General features: G+C 42.0%; 1 protein-coding gene across 1 annotated transcript in view; it reads left to right on the forward strand.

The window, feature by feature from the left end:
* Positions 1 to 17,297, forward strand: part of DNAI4 (dynein axonemal intermediate chain 4) — a 365,428-nt gene that overhangs the window by 110,467 nt on the left and 237,664 nt on the right. Inside the window, exons 4-5 of the mRNA XM_085600143.1 lie at positions 9,310 to 9,419; positions 16,135 to 16,291. Coding sequence (XP_085456269.1) covers positions 9,310 to 9,419; positions 16,135 to 16,291 — 267 coding nt within the window. The remainder of the gene's footprint in view (positions 1 to 9,309; positions 9,420 to 16,134; positions 16,292 to 17,297) is intronic.

Consider the following 17,297-nt stretch of genomic DNA (forward strand, 5'->3'; position numbering starts at 1 on the left):
TAGTGAGTGAATGACTGTCTCAATAGTGTCTTTATGAGTAACTACATATGTTTTAAACTAGTATATGTGGACTATTGGTGTATATAAGTGAGTATATGTGAGAGTGAGAGATTGAAAGAGTTCCTGTATGAATAAGTATGTGTTTCTATAAGTGATTGTTTAAAAGACTAAGTATGTGTAAGTTTCTGTAGAAGTAAGTGTGGTGGTGTGTGTATAACTGTATATGCAAGTAAATGGATGTTTGATTCTTTATTAGCATGAGTGACTATGTGTGTGAGTATCTCTATGGATGAGTGACATTGTGTAACAGGATGTATAGGTGTATGAGTACATATGATGAGTGAGTACATGTATGAGTGACTGTATAGGACTGTTGGTGAATGAGTGTATGTGGATCTTAGAATTACTGAATAGGTTGTTGTAACTGATATTGGTATGTCCATTGTTTAGAAAATTTTAGTTTCTATTTTTGAATGTGTGTATCAAAGGTTATATTAGGGGGAGAGGAGGTCTGCCACTCTATCACAAGGATGATGTCATCAGTGATGTCATTTGAGATGTCATCAGTGATGTCATGAGTGATGTCACTGACCATGCCATGAGTGATGTAATATGTGATGTCATCAGCAGTGCATTGCGGGCGCGTGAGTTATAGTTAGCTGAACTAATTATAACGGGAGAATTTCAATGGTTTTGTACGAGTGAAAAGTCCAGCTAACTATAACGCCCCTGAAACCTATGGTTTTTTCAGTGAATCTCAAAGGTTTTTTAAATGCTAATTTCTAACTATGCCTACAGAGATAGGACATGTGAAGAAAGAAAAAAAACGCACATAAAGAAAAAAAAGAAATGCAGAAAGAAACAACAGAAGTCCTCAAAGACGAAGAAAAGTGCAGGAAGAAGGATAACGTGCAGAAAGAACAAAGAGAAGAGCAGAAAGAAGCCTTGTTGCAAAATCATCCTGTACCCTCAACTTTTTCAGATGGATACTGGTGGTAACTGAGTCTGACTAACCAGTCCTTGAGCCAGTGCTATGTTAAAAGACACTCAGAATACAGTGAAAACACCTACATACACTAGGGAACACTATGCGTTGGGGTCCCCCTGTGATCAGCATGACCTCCTGTGTAAGCCCCTAGTATATAATAGGGCAGGGGATTAAAACTACCTCTTAAAACGTGCCACAGGGCGTGTTTGCACACGTCACCTCAGGCCCCGTCCCCTCACTTCCCCACTGTGTAAACACGTCCTGTGGCCGTTTTAAGTTGGGAGATTAAGTCTCCTTGAATCCTGAGGGTCCCTAGGGTCCAACTAGACCACTAGGTACCTCCAGTAAGCGCCACTGAGCTGCATGGCAGAGAGATGTAAAAAGGGCCACGGCCTAGACCACCTCTCTGAAACGCAGCGCAGTGGCGCTTACTGGAAGCACCTGGTGGGCTAGTAGGCCTCCATGGTCCCTCAGGATTGAAGGGGAATTATTTCCCCAACTTAAAACGTGCCACAGGGCTTGTTTGCACACGTTAACTCAGGCCCCGTCCCCTCCCTTCACCACTGTGTAAACACGCCCTGTGGCCGTTTTTAGTTTAGAGATTAAGTCCCCTTGAATCCTAAGGGTCCCTAGGGTCAAACTAGCCCACTAGGTACCTCCAGTAAGCGCCACAGAGCTGCCTTGCATAGAGGTGTAAAAAGGGGCGTGGCCTCAGAACACCTATCTTCAACGCAGCTCCCTGGCGCATACTGGAGATACCTGTTGGGCTAGTTGGCCCTCAGGGACCCTCAGTATTGAAGGGGAATTAATTCTCCAACTTACAACTGGCCAGGGGGCGCATTTGCAGAGTGCTGCAAGGAGGGGGCGTGGCCTCCGGCGCGATGCCGGTCTTTTATTTATTTTATTTTTTTAAGAAGGAGGGCTGTGTGGCCCCCCTTCTTTTTCTAATTTACTGGCCCTGGGGACCCCATCCCCCAGGGCCTGCAGCCTAATTTATTTTGTTGAAAAAAATGTATTTGGCCCTCCCAGGGTCATGGCCTTTTTTTTTTTTTATTCTTTAGGAGGGGGCTGCGTTGCCCCCCTCCTCAGGCCATCCCCCGGGGCCGGCCTTTGTTTTTTATTATTTAAAAAAAATATATATTGATAGAAACACCTAGGACATGCTGGACAAACCGTATGTACCTATCACCATGACGATTTGCGTGATATTCATTAAAAGGCGACTATGCATAGAATGAATCCACATGGAATGTATTTACACCGCTAGTGAAGCTCTGACGTGTCTGACGCCCTACCTTGCCTAATCCCGGCGCCCCCGCCGGTGGGTAATCTCCAAGTAGACACCCTTGTCGTTTATTTATACAAACATGGGTAGCTATTGACGGCCACATTTAATATACACGCACACCAAGCCATTCAAAGAGGATTCGACAAAAATTCGACCAAACTATGCAAGAAATCCCCCTCACGGTTAATAAAACACACATCCACCGCCGGATGTGTAATACTTTTTATTTTACTCTCTGGAAAGGAGACAAACCTCACTTGACAGTCACAGCGTGCTCTTGGCTGAGCCTAATGCTGGGTTACACCCACCAGTGCCCGCCGAGTGCCACACACCTCTGTGTTGTATTCCACCAGCTAGTGCGTATGCTATGACACTCTCTAGCCCATATGCACTGTAACACCACCCCGTGAACATGTCATGCCACACTTGCCTTCGCACGGGTTATATTGCCCCATCTAACGTGCCTTCCTCGATGCCTATGTTATAACGCACAGTGCTATGCCATACATATTACAATCTGGGATCCATATCTTCGTCACAGTGCATATGCAACGTTACACTCCCCAGCACATATTTTATATTACAACTTTAGAGACTAGTTAGGTTACACAACACTGCCCTGTGCATATTACACTCCAAGGCGCATATCGCATAGCACGCGCTAGTGCCTGTGCTATCTCGCGCTCTCCAATGAATCTGTCATTGCGCACAATGTATTGCATATTATATTTCACGCACCGGTTCATCTTGTATCACACTTTTTGGTGCATAGTTTATACCATATGCTATATCTAGTTTTCATTTTCAATCGTGCTCTCAGGACTATGTTCTATATAACACTGCGTCCACCTACCCTTTTCACGGGCATTACATTTTGCGATGAGGGGTGGAGGGTCAGGGGGTGTTTCTGCCAAGTGAGCCCAGAGTCACAGTCACAAACGTCCTCTTCTTCCTGAATAAAAGTGAGATTATGCTGCATACTTGTTCATATTTTAAGAAGTTCGCACAGACACACATTTTAAAAACAATAAAGTTCCTAATACCCACCTTCTCGGAACAGTTAGCTTGCTACCCCATCCACCTCCTCCCTATCCTCGGTTGTCTGAATCCATGGACTAGCCTCCACCCTCCTGCCATGCATGGTCTGATGTGCTGCCACTGCCCTCCATTTAGCATGATGTACCAGTCCACTCCTCCTGCCCTCCATTGCCCAATTCTATGGCCCATCGTTGACCTCCTGATTAGCCTCTGTGCTTAGCTTGCTGCCCCTATTCTCCTTCCCCCTGCCCTCCGATGTCTTTGTGCATGCCCCTGCTTCATCCTTTTTGCCCACCATGTTCCATGGACCTGCCACTCCTATCTACTCTGAGTGTTCTGTTGAGCTGCCACTCCCCTCCCACCTGCCTAGCATTGTCAGATGACTGTAATCTGTCCCTGCCACCTCCACCCTGCCTGTCCACATGCCATACCCCTATCCCCTTCCTCCTGTCCTCCATGGTCCATTTTACTGCCACACCCTTCTGCCCTCCCTGGTCTGTTGTGCTGCAACTGCTCCTCCTGCCTGACCCATGCGGTCTGTTGTGAGGCCCCTTCCCCTGAACTCTCTTGTCTGTGCCCAGGTCCTGACCCTCCCTTCTATCCTCCATGGTCCTTTGTGCATGCCCCTGCACCCTCCTTCTTGCCCATCATAGCCATTGTGCTGCCACTAACCCTCCCGCTTGCCATGCATGGTCTTCTGTGCTGCCATGGCCCCTCCCACCTTCCCCGTGTGGTCAGCTGGCTGCCCCTGACCCCCTACCACCTTCCCTCCATGGTCTGTGTGTATGCCATCATAGTCTCATTGTTGCTCTCCATGGTGTGTCTTGTTTCTATTGCCCAACCTGCCTGACCTCCATGGTCATCTTGCTGCTCCTGCCCTGCCCCCTTGCCCCCAGCCCTCTGTTTCCATGTGCAGACCCCTATTCCCTCCCTCCTGGCTTGTCTGTTCCATTGTAATGCCCCTGATCCGTCCCTCCTGCCCTTTATGGTCTGTTATGCTGCAGCTTTCTCTCCTGTCTGTCCATTATGGTCAGCTAGCTACCATTGCCTCTTTCTCCTCTGTTCTCTGTTGTCCATGTGCATGGTCCTGTCCTCTCCTCTCCCTATTGCTTTCTATGGATTGTTGTGCTGCACTCCTGTCCCGCATGCGCTGTGTGGTGTATTGTGCTACTGCACACCCTGATGCCTGCCCTGTAGGGTCAGTTTGGTGCACCACTCCATGTCCCTCCTGTCCTCTGTTATCCGAGTCCATGTCCCTACCCCAATTCCTCCTGCCTACCATGATCCAATGTACCATACTTGTGAACATTTTGAACTTGGTAAGAGGGAGATTTTGATAAAAAACTGGGGTATTGATTTTCCCCTTTGAGTTACATTGAAAAAGAGGATATTGTAGACAGGACACAGATCAAATAAAGCCCATTTGAGCTTAAAAACATTGGACGTTTCCTGGCTGAAACGGGTCTGTTGGCATGTATGGTTGTACTACCACTGCCTCTTCCTTCTGCCCACAATGGTCTATTATATTGCCACAGCCTCTCTTGCCAGTCCTGTATTGTTGGTTTGTTGCCCCTGCCCCCCTTTCCACTGCCCCCCATAGTCTGTTATGCTGCCACTGCCCTTTCTGCCTGCCCAGTGTGATCAAATTGTTGCATCTGCACTCTCCTACCTGCCTTCAATTTTCAGAGTCCGTGCCCCTGGCCTCTGCCTCTCAACAGTATCCCAATGAACAACTAGATTGCTAACATTCTATATTTATTACAAAAGTGTGGAACGCCTGACGTCATATTGATGTAATCAAAACTGTAATACCTAGAGTATTTCCTTTAGAAATTACAAATATGAGAGGGTCTTATTTGCATCAAAATTATGGTTAGTGCTCTAAAAAACTAAAATGAGGATATATTTTCTGAGTTTTCAAATAGCGACAAAGAACTTTTAAATTATTTGTAATCTTTATGTTTTTTTATCCAGTTGACCACTTGATTAAATGTTGCACCTAGGGGACAGGATGTGGTGTTACTTCCAGAGCTGCAGACTTTGCAACTGGGGAACAAGGTCGGAGTTTCTGCTTCAGCTCAACATTCTGTGATTCTGGTCAAATCACTTAATCTCCCCATGTCTACAACCAAAATGAATTTGATCTGGTATGATGTAACCAATGCTCATGTAAAGCACTCCAATACCTGACAAGTCTGCACTATATAAAACTACAAATACACAAAAAATAAGTGTTTTGCACACTTCTGTCATTGGGCTACATGTGGGCTACATCTGGGTGATATTTGTGCTGCATTTGGGCTCTTTTGTCTCTGGTGGCCATCTTGGGAGATTTATTTGTTATGAAGTTTCCTCATTTCCTCATTTACTGCAGTCTCCTCAGTAGGAAATGCTTTCAGTTTTTTACTTTGATTCCATCAAGAAGGTCACACATTTGCCATAAATTCTGAATGTTAGCACTCTAGTTTCTCATTAGATCACTGTAGTAAAGCTACTGCTCACCACGGAAGTCTGCTGCTGGTATTAAAAGTGCATGTTTCAGTCTGCATATCAGAATTTTTTAATGAAATAGAAGAGGATTTGATAAGTCACTCAAAATGTGCCCTAATTTTTCTTTCTTCAGCACTAATCATAATTTCTGTGGCAAAATGACCCCCTCATTGTGTTCCTTTTTAAATTAAATGTTTTAAGTGTTACCAGTTTATTCCAATCAAGATGGCTTCAGGTGTGCCATACTTTTGTCATAAGTAAGACAGTAAGCGCTCTAGTTGTTCTTAAGAACACTCTGCGACATGCTGTTATTGGGCTATACTGGGGCTACATCTGGGTGATATTTGGGTTTCATTTGGGCTCTTTTGTCTCTGGTGGCCATCTTGGGAGATTTATTTGTTATGAAGTTTCCTCATTTCCTCATTTACTGCAGTCTCCTCAGTAGGAAATGCTTTCAGTTTTTTACTTTGATTCCATCAAGAAGGTATTCAGATATGTCACACATTTGCCATAAATTCTGAATGTTAGCACTCTAGTTTCTCATTAGATCACTGTAGTAAAGCTACTGCTCACCACGGAAGTCTGCTGCTGGTATTAAAAGTGCATGTTTCAGTCTGCATATCAGAATTTTTTAATGAAATAGAAGAGGATTTGAGAAGTCACTCAAAATGTGCCCTAATTTTTCTTTCTGCAGAACTAATCATAATTTCTATGGCAAAATGAACCCCCTCATTTTGTTCCTTTGTAAATTAAATGTATTAAGTGTTACCGCTTTATTCCAATCAAGATGGCTTCAGGTGTGCCATACTTTTGTCATAAGTAAGACTGTTAGCGCTCTAGTTGTTCGTTAGAACACTCTGGGACATTCTGTCATTGGGCTATACTTGGGCTACATCTGGGTGATATTTGGGCTTCATTTGGGCTCTTTTGGCTCTGGTGGCCATCTTGGGAGATTTATTTGTTAAGAAGTTTCCTAATTTCCTGCAGTCTCCTCAGTAGGAAATACTTTCAGTTTTTTACTTTGGTTCCATCAAGAAGGCATTCAGATGTGTCATACATTTGCCATAAATTCTGAATGTTAGCACTCTAGTTGCTCATTAGATCTCTGTAGTAAAGCTACTGCTCACCAGGGAAGTCTGCTGCTGGTATTCAAAGTGCATGTTTCAGTCTGCATGTCAGAATATTTTTATGAAATAGAAGAGGATTTGAGAAGTCAAAATGTGCCCTAATTTTTCTTTCTACAGCACTAATCATAATTTCTATGTAATTCCGTTCAGCACTTCAGGCTGTAGCTGCGTCAACAGGTTTTATGGGAAAATGCATGGGTAAAACGCGTTTTGGGACCCCCCTTTTTTCTCGGCCCCGGCTTGACGAATCACCGTGAAATTTTCTGGATAGGAGCGGACCGGAGCTGGCCAAAAGTTTGGAAAATTTTGCGAAGATTCATCAATCGACGCCAACGTTATTCCAAATAGAATGTTGCGGATTTCCTATGGAAAATAGGTCTAACTATAACTACCTACTGGCGACTGCCAGTAGGTAATATATATATATATATATATATATATATATATATACATGTGAACAAGGGCTTTTGAGCCCGAAACGCATCATTTGCTGAGAAGATATGGTCAAATAAACATCTTGCCTGAGACTCGAGTGGTCCGTCTCTCCTTCTTCGCCGCCTGGAGGTTGCGGCAGTTTACATTTGCTGGATATATATATATATATATATATATATATATATATATATTCACTGAAGCAAACAAAGGCTAAAGAGATTTTATAATAAGGTGAAAATGTCAGTTTAAACCTACAAATGAAAACTGAAAAACACTGACATTTACAAATCAGTTATTTGAGGTAACTATAACACCCTTCCTCACTGTGCACAGTGTTGGCGTCAATTATGTCATTTTAGATGGATCGATGATATCAATAATTTGAAAGAAAATGTCATGAGTGATGTAATATGTGAGCTCATAAACATAAACAGTGCATGGTAATGAAGCGACACCTAAAAGAACTAGAACTGGTGATTTTCTGTGGTAACCCTACTCTCCCCCATTATATCTTTTTTAATCTTCAGGACACTGAGTCCCTATCTCCTGAAACGACGGCCGTAACATTTCTTATGTTGTGGTCAGCCTAACAAAGCTCAAGTTCCTGTGGGATTCGCGAGAGTGAGACGGTTGTTTAGAAAAAAGAAAGTCCCCTCGGCCACTCAGATCTCTCTACTATTTGAAGTTGTGAGAGCCCGCCGAACCCAACTGCCCCAATATACATAACCTTTTAACCTAAATTTCTCAAAAACTATTTAACAGATTTATGCCAAATGACAAAAAGCTAATTTTCTAGGTAACAATCGAGCTTTCTTACAAATTTGGTGTAATTACATTCAGCAGTTTGAGATGTAGTGCTGTTCAGAAATCCTTCTGAAAATTGCATAGGGAAATTGTGTTTGGGACTCCCCCTTTTTTCTCAGCCTCCACTTGATGGATCATCCCGAAACTTTCAAGGAAGCAGCTGAGGTTGATGAAGCTTTTTTTGGACAGTTTTTGAAGAGTCGTCAAACGGTGCAAAGTTATTAGCAAACCAATAAAACGCTCTTCCTATGGCAACTAGGTCCTAACTAACTACACACCAGCAACTGCCACAAAGTACCACAAAGTGATAAAAGTGGGCTATTAACAACAACAGATAGACTGTGAGAAGAAGTTTCTAGAGATTTTATTCTATGATGGAACCTTGATGCTGTCCTTCGTTGTGATCGTTATATGCTCCCCCTAACTGCACTGCCAATCAAGGGTCTGCTGACTGTGTTGTTTCAGATGCCTCCAAAAGCATTAAGAGAAAGAGATCTGTGTCAAGACAGTTCATTATTTCGATGTGGTTGAATCTCATTGAAAGATATAACCTGCTGGTAATTATCACAATATTAGACCCCTTACAATATCAGCACAAGTAAAATGAGTTCAAGCATCACAACATCATATATACAGTGATTTTCTCTGTAAAAAAAAAATCACTTAAAACAGATTGATCTGTGACTGGATTTTATTGTGTTTTCAAAGAATTAATTCCTTACAGAAAGACACATAATCATTGTAGATAATTCGGGTAAGTGCATGTAGAGTTGGGAACTGTTTAGCAGGCCACAGCTGCCCCAGCGGTCAAAATACCTAGATATTCATGAAAAGAAAATAGGGATACCACGTAAAAAGGAATTTACTACGGTAGATAAGTGAGTAGGATGACTACAATATCCTTATTTGACTTACTTTGGTAATTTATGTTCTTTGTACTTTTCCTTTGTAATGAGTACCTGTAAATTCACTCTTGTTGCGATTTTAGTGTGCTGGTTTTAATACTTCCACTGTTATATACTACCAATGAAAACGTGAAGCATTAACCCTAATGAAACATCCCTAGATAGCTAGTGGCTGTACATTTTGCTATAAAAACAAGAAGAAGCTTCACTGTATTATTTTCAATATATTTGTAGATCGACATTTGGAGGAAGCACAGTTTCTAAATCAAGCAGATCTACAGAATCCATTTCAGAGGAACTTGAGGAACATAGTTCGCGAAGGGACACAACTGTTAGTCTATCAGGTAAAGGCTGTAGAGAATGAATGAATATATGATTAGTGAATGTTTGATGTATAGTACACCACATTCCTCACGATTGCCTACAGTATCTAAACTGCTGGAACGCCCCTCGGGTCAGTGTTGTGCTTAACTTTTTTTATTTTGTTTCATAAGTAAATTTATACTGTACGTTTGAAAGAAAATGTATTCAACATTTTACTGAGTTTGAAAAGATTTGATTGAAAATGGAGAGCAAATTGAAGTGAGTTCAAAATGTAATTTACACTCATCAGGTACTTAAACTGTGTGAGGCTTTCCAGCAAATTAAGCATTTGTTGCATCCGTAAGACATGTTCAGCACTTTCAAAAGAAGAGACATGCTAGATTTTAATTGAAGATAGTATGATCTTGGCCATGGCCTTTAAAAACAAAAGATCTTGTCTTGAAGATAACGCATTCTTGTACTGGTAACAAATGCATTATCAAAATGCAAGCTTAATATCGTCGCGGAGTGTGTGTGTAACTTCTAAAAATAGAGACTCTTTTAGAATAGGGATGCAGGTAGATCACAATGCAATAGTCAATACCAAACATCACAACTGCATTCACAGTTAGTTTTATACTAAAATATAATGAGTGAATTATTCTCAAAAGTTGGACATTTTGTAAACATAGGCACACACTATGAGTGATTTAGTTTTCCCATATTAACCCAGGAATTTATTGACATTCCTATGGCTCTCACAAATTATGAAGCTAAAATCCTAAGACCTCTATCATGTACTATTTGAAAGGTACATGAAGTGATTGTCTCATATGCAAATACTTATGTTTTCATGTTGTTTAACTTTAATATGTCATTCTTCATTAAATGTTATTAGATCATTAAAAGATATGGAACTCTCCATATTAATAGAAAACATATGCAAGGGGGCTTGGTGATAGACATTTAGGTCCTGATGCACCCAAGTTTTTTGATATTGCAAACAGCTGGATTCACTGAATCAGCCTATTTGCAACCACAAAAAAAGCCTTTTAAAATGTACCAAACCATATTTTGTGATTCAGTAACTTATTACCGAATCGCAAATTGGGTTAGCGATTCGGAATCCGGAAGGGGCGTGTTAGGGACATTCCTTCCTTATAGTGACACAGTGGTATTTGTGAATGTTTTGCAAACAAAATGCGGTCGCAAAACATTCAAATTTTACCTCCTACTTCAAGTAGGTGGTAACCCATTCTCAACTGGGAAGGGATCCAAAGGAAACCCCTTTCTTTTTGTGAATGTACGCAAAAACTTTTTTTAAGAGCAGGCAGTGGTCTTGCGGACCACTACTTACACTTAAAAAATGAAAAGAACATTTCAAATTTTTGTTTTTGAAAGGCATCCCATTTTCCTTTAAGTAAAACGGGATGCATTTAAATAATAAAAATTGCTTTAGTTAAAAGCAAACACAGACATAGTAGTCTGCTGGACTCAGCAGGACACCATCCCTGTGGTTTAGCGATTCCCAATGGATCATAAATTGTGACCGACCTTATGAATATTGATGAGGTGGGTCAATTTGCGAACCACTGGGAATCGCAAATGGTGTAAAACAAACTGTTGTACATAGCTGTTTGCAATTTCCTTTTAGCGAATTGTAAAGATTCCCTTAATCCCTTGTTAGGCCGCGTGCAGTGCCATGCACTCCTCAACTGTTACTTTATTAAATTGAAAACTGTGGCCCATCCCTTTAAAAAAAACAAACAAACAAAAAAAATATATATATAGAAGCAACAGGGTTTTATTCTCTTAAAATGCAGTCAGTCCATTTGCAAATTGTGTTGTTTCTTTGAGGGGCTTAGGGTGAAAACCACATTTTTGACACTCCCAACACTAACGGTCATGTCTTGAATGCAAGAATAGATTAGCTTTGCTCCATTAAATCAAGGCTGTGGCCGCAGGAAAATTTGAATTCACAAGTAGACGTCCCTCTTTCTAGGCATGTTGGGAGGTAATACGAATGAAATCAGAACAAGAGTGGATTGTAGTGACCCTACCTTTCTTTCTGTTGTGTGTTTTCTTACCAATAGGATAATGTATTGCTACTTCTTAACAATTCTCAGTGATAAACCTATAATTAGCTTACAGTACTATTACTTTGGGGGGAAAAAACTAGATTCACACATGCCGTAGAGTTTCGATTGTAAAAGTATTGAAAGTACAAAGATAATAAACACTAATTCACTGCATCAGCCAGAATGCTCTATTCATAAGATGTCATTTATCAGTACCTTCAAACAAACTGATGGGGATTTCCACTTACAAGTTCCTAAATGAAATGGCCACAAAAAAGTATGAGGAATGACAAAAGTTTGGAAAGTGGATTATTAGTAGTGATAAATATGCATTTACCACTGGCAATAATACCACTAACACAATGTAGGGCTCAGAATGGGTCTTAAAAAAATATTCCCATGCTCAACCCTTGGTAGCTTGGCTGCGAGCAGGCAGGCTTATCTTAAAAGACAGGTATGTAAAGAATTTAAAACCACAAATTCGGTAAATAATTAAGACACAACTCACAAAAAAATCCAACACCAATTTATAGAAAAATAAATGTTTTTATCTTTAAAATGACACCAAAACGAAAAAAATCCAATGTAGGGATCCGAAGATATGAATTTTGAAAGCTTTAGCACAGTATAGCACATAGAAACCAATAGCGCCTATTGCGACATATGGTCGCACTAGAGCAGAACAAAGACAAAGTCAAAGTTTCAGGCCAACCGCGATGGAGCCCTGCACCGCTACCCCTCGCTGTAGGCCTTGGTCAAATTTTTACCTTCTGTTTTAGAAACTTTTCTGGAGCTTTTCTTTCCGGGGTCCCTCGAAGGTCAGTCAGTCTGGATTTGGTGACTATTCGTCGGCTTGCCTTGCTACAAGCTCCCCATCAAACTTATGGAAGTCAGACCTCCGGAGCTTTCCAGCAGGAGAAACCTGAGATCCAGGCCAGCTTGTGGTTGAAGGTGGGCTTCTTGACTCTCGCTGTTGGTCCCGGTCACCTTTTCTACATTCGGACTTTGAAACATTTATGGAGATTTTTCTCCCGAGGTCCCTCAATGCTCTTCATCAGGCTGGATTCAGGGAGGAACCTTCCCTGAATCCAGCCTGATGAAGAGCAGCTTGGGTTTCGACCAGCTCCCAGTCAAACTCTGGAAGTCAGACCTCCATAGCTTTTCACCTGGATGAACCTGAAGGGCAGGCTGGCTCGCGGTTGAGTGTCACAGGCTTGGCTGGCCAGGTCGAGTTGGTCCACTTATCGAGCTTTTTTCTGAAGTTTCTTCAAATTTCTGGAACTTTTTCCTGAAGTTCCTTTGAGGGTTCCATAGTGTACACAATTAAATCCAATGGTTTGGAAGCTCCAAGATAGTCCTTGAAAGTTTGGGAATTCAATTACCCAATCTACTTGGCCAAAACCCTTACAAATCCACTGGTAGTACTCCAGGCTGGGGATTCTTGGTGGTGGTTGTCCAGGTGAGCTCTGTTCACCTGTAGCTTGCAGGGAATCCACTCTTTAGTCATTTGGAAGCAGTTTTAAATCACATGGCTGTATTTCCAGATTGTGCAGCAGGCGCAGTCAGTTAGGGTTCAGGGCCTGGTTGGTGCAAATCGAACTTCCAGCATGGATCCATCTTCTTCCTTTACTTTCAAGCAGCAGAACTTAGAGGCACTGCCCCTCTCAGATACTTATTCAGTATTCTCTAGGGTCACGCAGGAGGGTTCTCCTGTCCAATGAGGTGCAGAGCAATACCCCAGAGCATGACCACTTTCACTAAAGTGTGGTACAATAGTCTCCAAGAAATCACTGTCTCTCCAAAATTCAATGTGACAGACGTCCCATTAGAGAGGCAAGAGCTGGCTAAACCCACCTCTAGGATGGCTCATCTCCATAGACATCCTCCCCGTGGCATCTGCACATTCCTTCCTTAGGCCTGCCACCTAGCTGGGATCAAAGAGTAGGGCTGTAAATGAAACTGGCTTCTCCTGCCTGTCATCTCCTTCATTTGAAGACCATTGATTACAACCACTCCCCCTTGCTCTGGCATTCATATGTAGCAGAATCCACTCCTCCCAGAATGGCTCTTTCACCCCAGGGGCTACTTATCACCTCACCAAACCAGCTTGGCTGATCCACTCAACTCTGACCAATCAGGGCAGATCACTGGGAAGCTGAATGTTTGGCTTACAGACAAGAAAGTCTTATAACTTCTTGTCTGTACATTTAGGATAAGTTCAACAATAGAATATTTTTGGATTTATCAATTCCATTCCAGTGAGTCCTTGAATGATATTTTTGGGGTTTTCCTGGCAGGAAGTATTAGTTAATAAGTTCTTGTCATGTAAAGCCATGTGGCTGGGGATCTACAATAGGGAAAATGAACTGGACACGTTCTACCACACTAGGGCTTATAAAACATATTTTATAAGGACCCTGCCTATATCTACAGGACCCCCCCCCCCCACCCCAGGGACACCTAGGGGAGACTTTAAGGGTTCTGAATATGTACAAATATTGCAGATCCTCACTCCACAGTGCTCCCAGCATAAAATTTGATTTGGGGGAGCACTTTATTACAATGTGGAAAATGAAATGTGCAATCTCACTAACCCCAAGGCACATATATCCTATTTTATAAGGGTCCTCCTTATAAATACCTGACCACCCACCACTGGGACACCCCGGGGAGACCCTAGGGGTACCTAATATGCCAAAATATTGTAGATTATTAATTTGTAAGTGCGTTATATATCATAGTCGAGTTTGGGCACAGTTTACCTGTTAAAAGTAGTCCTGAAACACAGGGCTGCTTTTAAACTGACCTTAGGCATCAGCAGTGCACACATGCAAGTGCCGAAAGGGCTGCTGGCCTCCAAACTGCCATGCCCTATCACAAACTAGGGACTTAAAGGTCGTTTTGATCCCCTTGTCCTATTATGTACTAGGGTCCTATAGGGAAGGTAATGCCAATCGTAGGGTTACCCTAACCCATAGTGTACCCTAGTGCATGTAGGTGTTTTCGCTATATTCATTCTAAGTGTATTTTCCGCATAGCACTGGCCCTGGGCCTGGTTAAGCAGAGCCCAGGGACAGTCAGAGTCTGTTACCACTAATACCAGTCAACAAAAAATGGCGGTGCCCAGGGCACAAAGATGACTTTGCAACACAAAAGGATAGCATTACTTTAAAGGATCAAGCGTATGAGTATGTCTCAGTGACATGAGCACTCTCTGTGTATTGGTTGCCATGAGCAAGGTACATTTTCATTGAGAGAACAGAAACATGTTTGAATTAATCTCAACCACTGCTTATTACTTTGAGCTGCATTCCACCACATCATTATTTTGCACACTGTGCCATTATAGAAAGAGACCGATCTTATGCAAATGAGCCTTTGTTATGTGTCAATGCATCGGTCGAGCCTGCATGTCCAGACATTTACACTTCTGTAAGGGAACAAAAACGAAACCACTTTTAGCCTTGTTGGACCTCCACAGTGCGGCACAGTGCGAGTCCTGAGGTTAGCATGCATTGGACCCATGGCTGGGTTCACATGTCACATTTGCTCCTTACTGAGTAAAAACCTAAAATTGATGAAATTAATTCTTGAGTTAACTTAAGCCGATGTAGATGCACCGTTCGGATAACACCTTACTGCATATTTAAATGTAACTTTGGTCAAAGAGCAAGATCCCCAACCCTCACAGCCAAAAAGAGTTCAATTTGTCTGCCATGACTTTCTCATCGCTTTTGGCTTTTAGGTATTCCATCACATTCCTAAATTTTCCATTAAATTCCGAACCTCTGACATCAGGACCACTTCCCCGAATCAGTACAGTGGAGTGACACTACATCTCTCCATTCATTGAGTGAGCATTCAAACAAGGTGGGTCTGCCAATACCTTTTCAATAAGTTCCCTTCTGCCTGGCACTACCCTCCAAACAGAGTCTGAGACAAGAAAGCAGGAGAGAGCACGGGGCAGTGTGGGTGTCCTTTCACTCTTGTTTTGTCCGTGGGCAGCAGCCAACGTCCACCTCAGATCCACCATTCACACAGAAAATATTGTGGATCATCTCGGGATAACTCTAAAGAGAGATGTACTGAACGTGATCTTGATCGGGATTTTATCTGTACTTGTCCTGATGGGTGGAATCTTCAGTGCAAAAACAATGTGGGTGCTGTTAGCACATATTCATGGTCATTTTAATTAAAAAAGGGGTTCCATTTACCTGTGGTCACTAACTTAATTTATATGGGGGCCAGTGAGCTTTACTCCTGCCTGCAGCTAGATTTGGGTGAATGAGATGAGGGGTGTGTGTCCTTAAGACTGTGGTTGTAGAGACCGGTTTGGGATCATCTACCCTAGGGCACACCTTGGAAGTTGGTATGGAGGGTTGGTTTTGCAGTTATGAGAACTTTGAAGACCGAGGTAAGAGTGGAATGAAACTGCTGGCACATTCCAGCCAGGACTGTCAACTTTGCAATGCCCTTTCCCCAATTCATTGATAAATCTGATCTAATTTGTTTCACATTTGGAGCCCAAAAATCCAAGTGGATAAGAACTCTGACGCTTGTAGTTCTCTTGCACTAGTTATGTCGCTTCATAGCAAAGTGTCTGTATTCGTTTTTCAATCCTAAAGTACTACTGATTCCAAAGCAAGGCTCAGTAGTGTATTTTTTGTTTGTTTTACAGATATACAAATTAGAAGAGATGAGATCCGGGAGCAGCTGACTGAGCAAGATCTTAATAAGGTTGTGGATGTATTCTTGACAGAGACAGAAACAATATGGTTTTTGGACATGCCTGCTTTGTTGGTATCAGTGGAAGCTGAAGAAGCTGAAAAAATCAAGTATGTATATTTGTAAACATAATACTATTCTGTTTACTTCTGAAGGTATCATCAGTACATAATAAGTATGTACAAATACAGTTAGCTATTCTGGGTCGACTTGTAAAATCAATTTTCTTGATAGTGGGCTCTAGTCAAGGAAAAAATCTTGAAAAGTTTGGGCCCAAATGTGTGCCTCTGACGAAACCATTTCCATTTTTCTTTCTTTTCACAAACATTTCCAGAAGTATGCATGCAAAGATTTGCCAAGTGTGACTTTTTGTGAAGGCTTCTCTTCGCCATGCGCCGAGAACTTCATACAGTGGAAATGGAGACTCCAGTGAACATGCATTTTTTTGGGAAAACACCCAGAGGAGAAGCATTTTCCCTACACCTTCACCATATCTTGGTGATCCGATCCCCTTGCCATCCCCAAACAGAAGATACTAGAGTCCTTGGCTCTGACCATTTCTATGGTGAGAAGAGGTCATGCTGGAGTTTAGGAATTGCCACAAACATAAATATTTCCTCCGGAAAACGGCTCAACTTTCGCTGGCTTTCCCAGTGCTCTCCAGCGGTGCGAAACCCCTCGGCGGAGCCCAGCCTGAATAAATCCAACAACTTTTCGAAGCAAAGAAACGGATCGCACTCACGGAAGGTTTTCATATTTCTTTTTTCTTGCAATTCATCGGACCGAAAGCTGTACCGACGCGTAGTTATGTGCCTTCCCAAAGTTATAAGCAAACCATGACTTGAAACATACACTTCCACCCTTGATTGATGTTTACTTCTGTGGATCTCTCCAAACTCATTGTGAAAACATCTTCAGTGGTAAATGCTTATGTGCCCACCAACAATCCCTTTGTTAATTCCTGGCACACATAAGAATGGTAAATGTGGTTGTAAACTTTAAGTTTATGACTAAATTTCCCTTTTTGAATAGAGTCCAGAATGTTTTATTAACTGGTATTTATTTTATTTGTGGATCTGTCAGAGGCATAAGTCTTTAAGCTCAGACAACAGTACA

Source organism: Triturus cristatus, chromosome 4_2, assembly GCF_964204655.1.
Source record: "Triturus cristatus chromosome 4_2, aTriCri1.1, whole genome shotgun sequence".
NCBI lineage: Eukaryota > Metazoa > Chordata > Amphibia > Caudata > Salamandridae > Triturus > Triturus cristatus.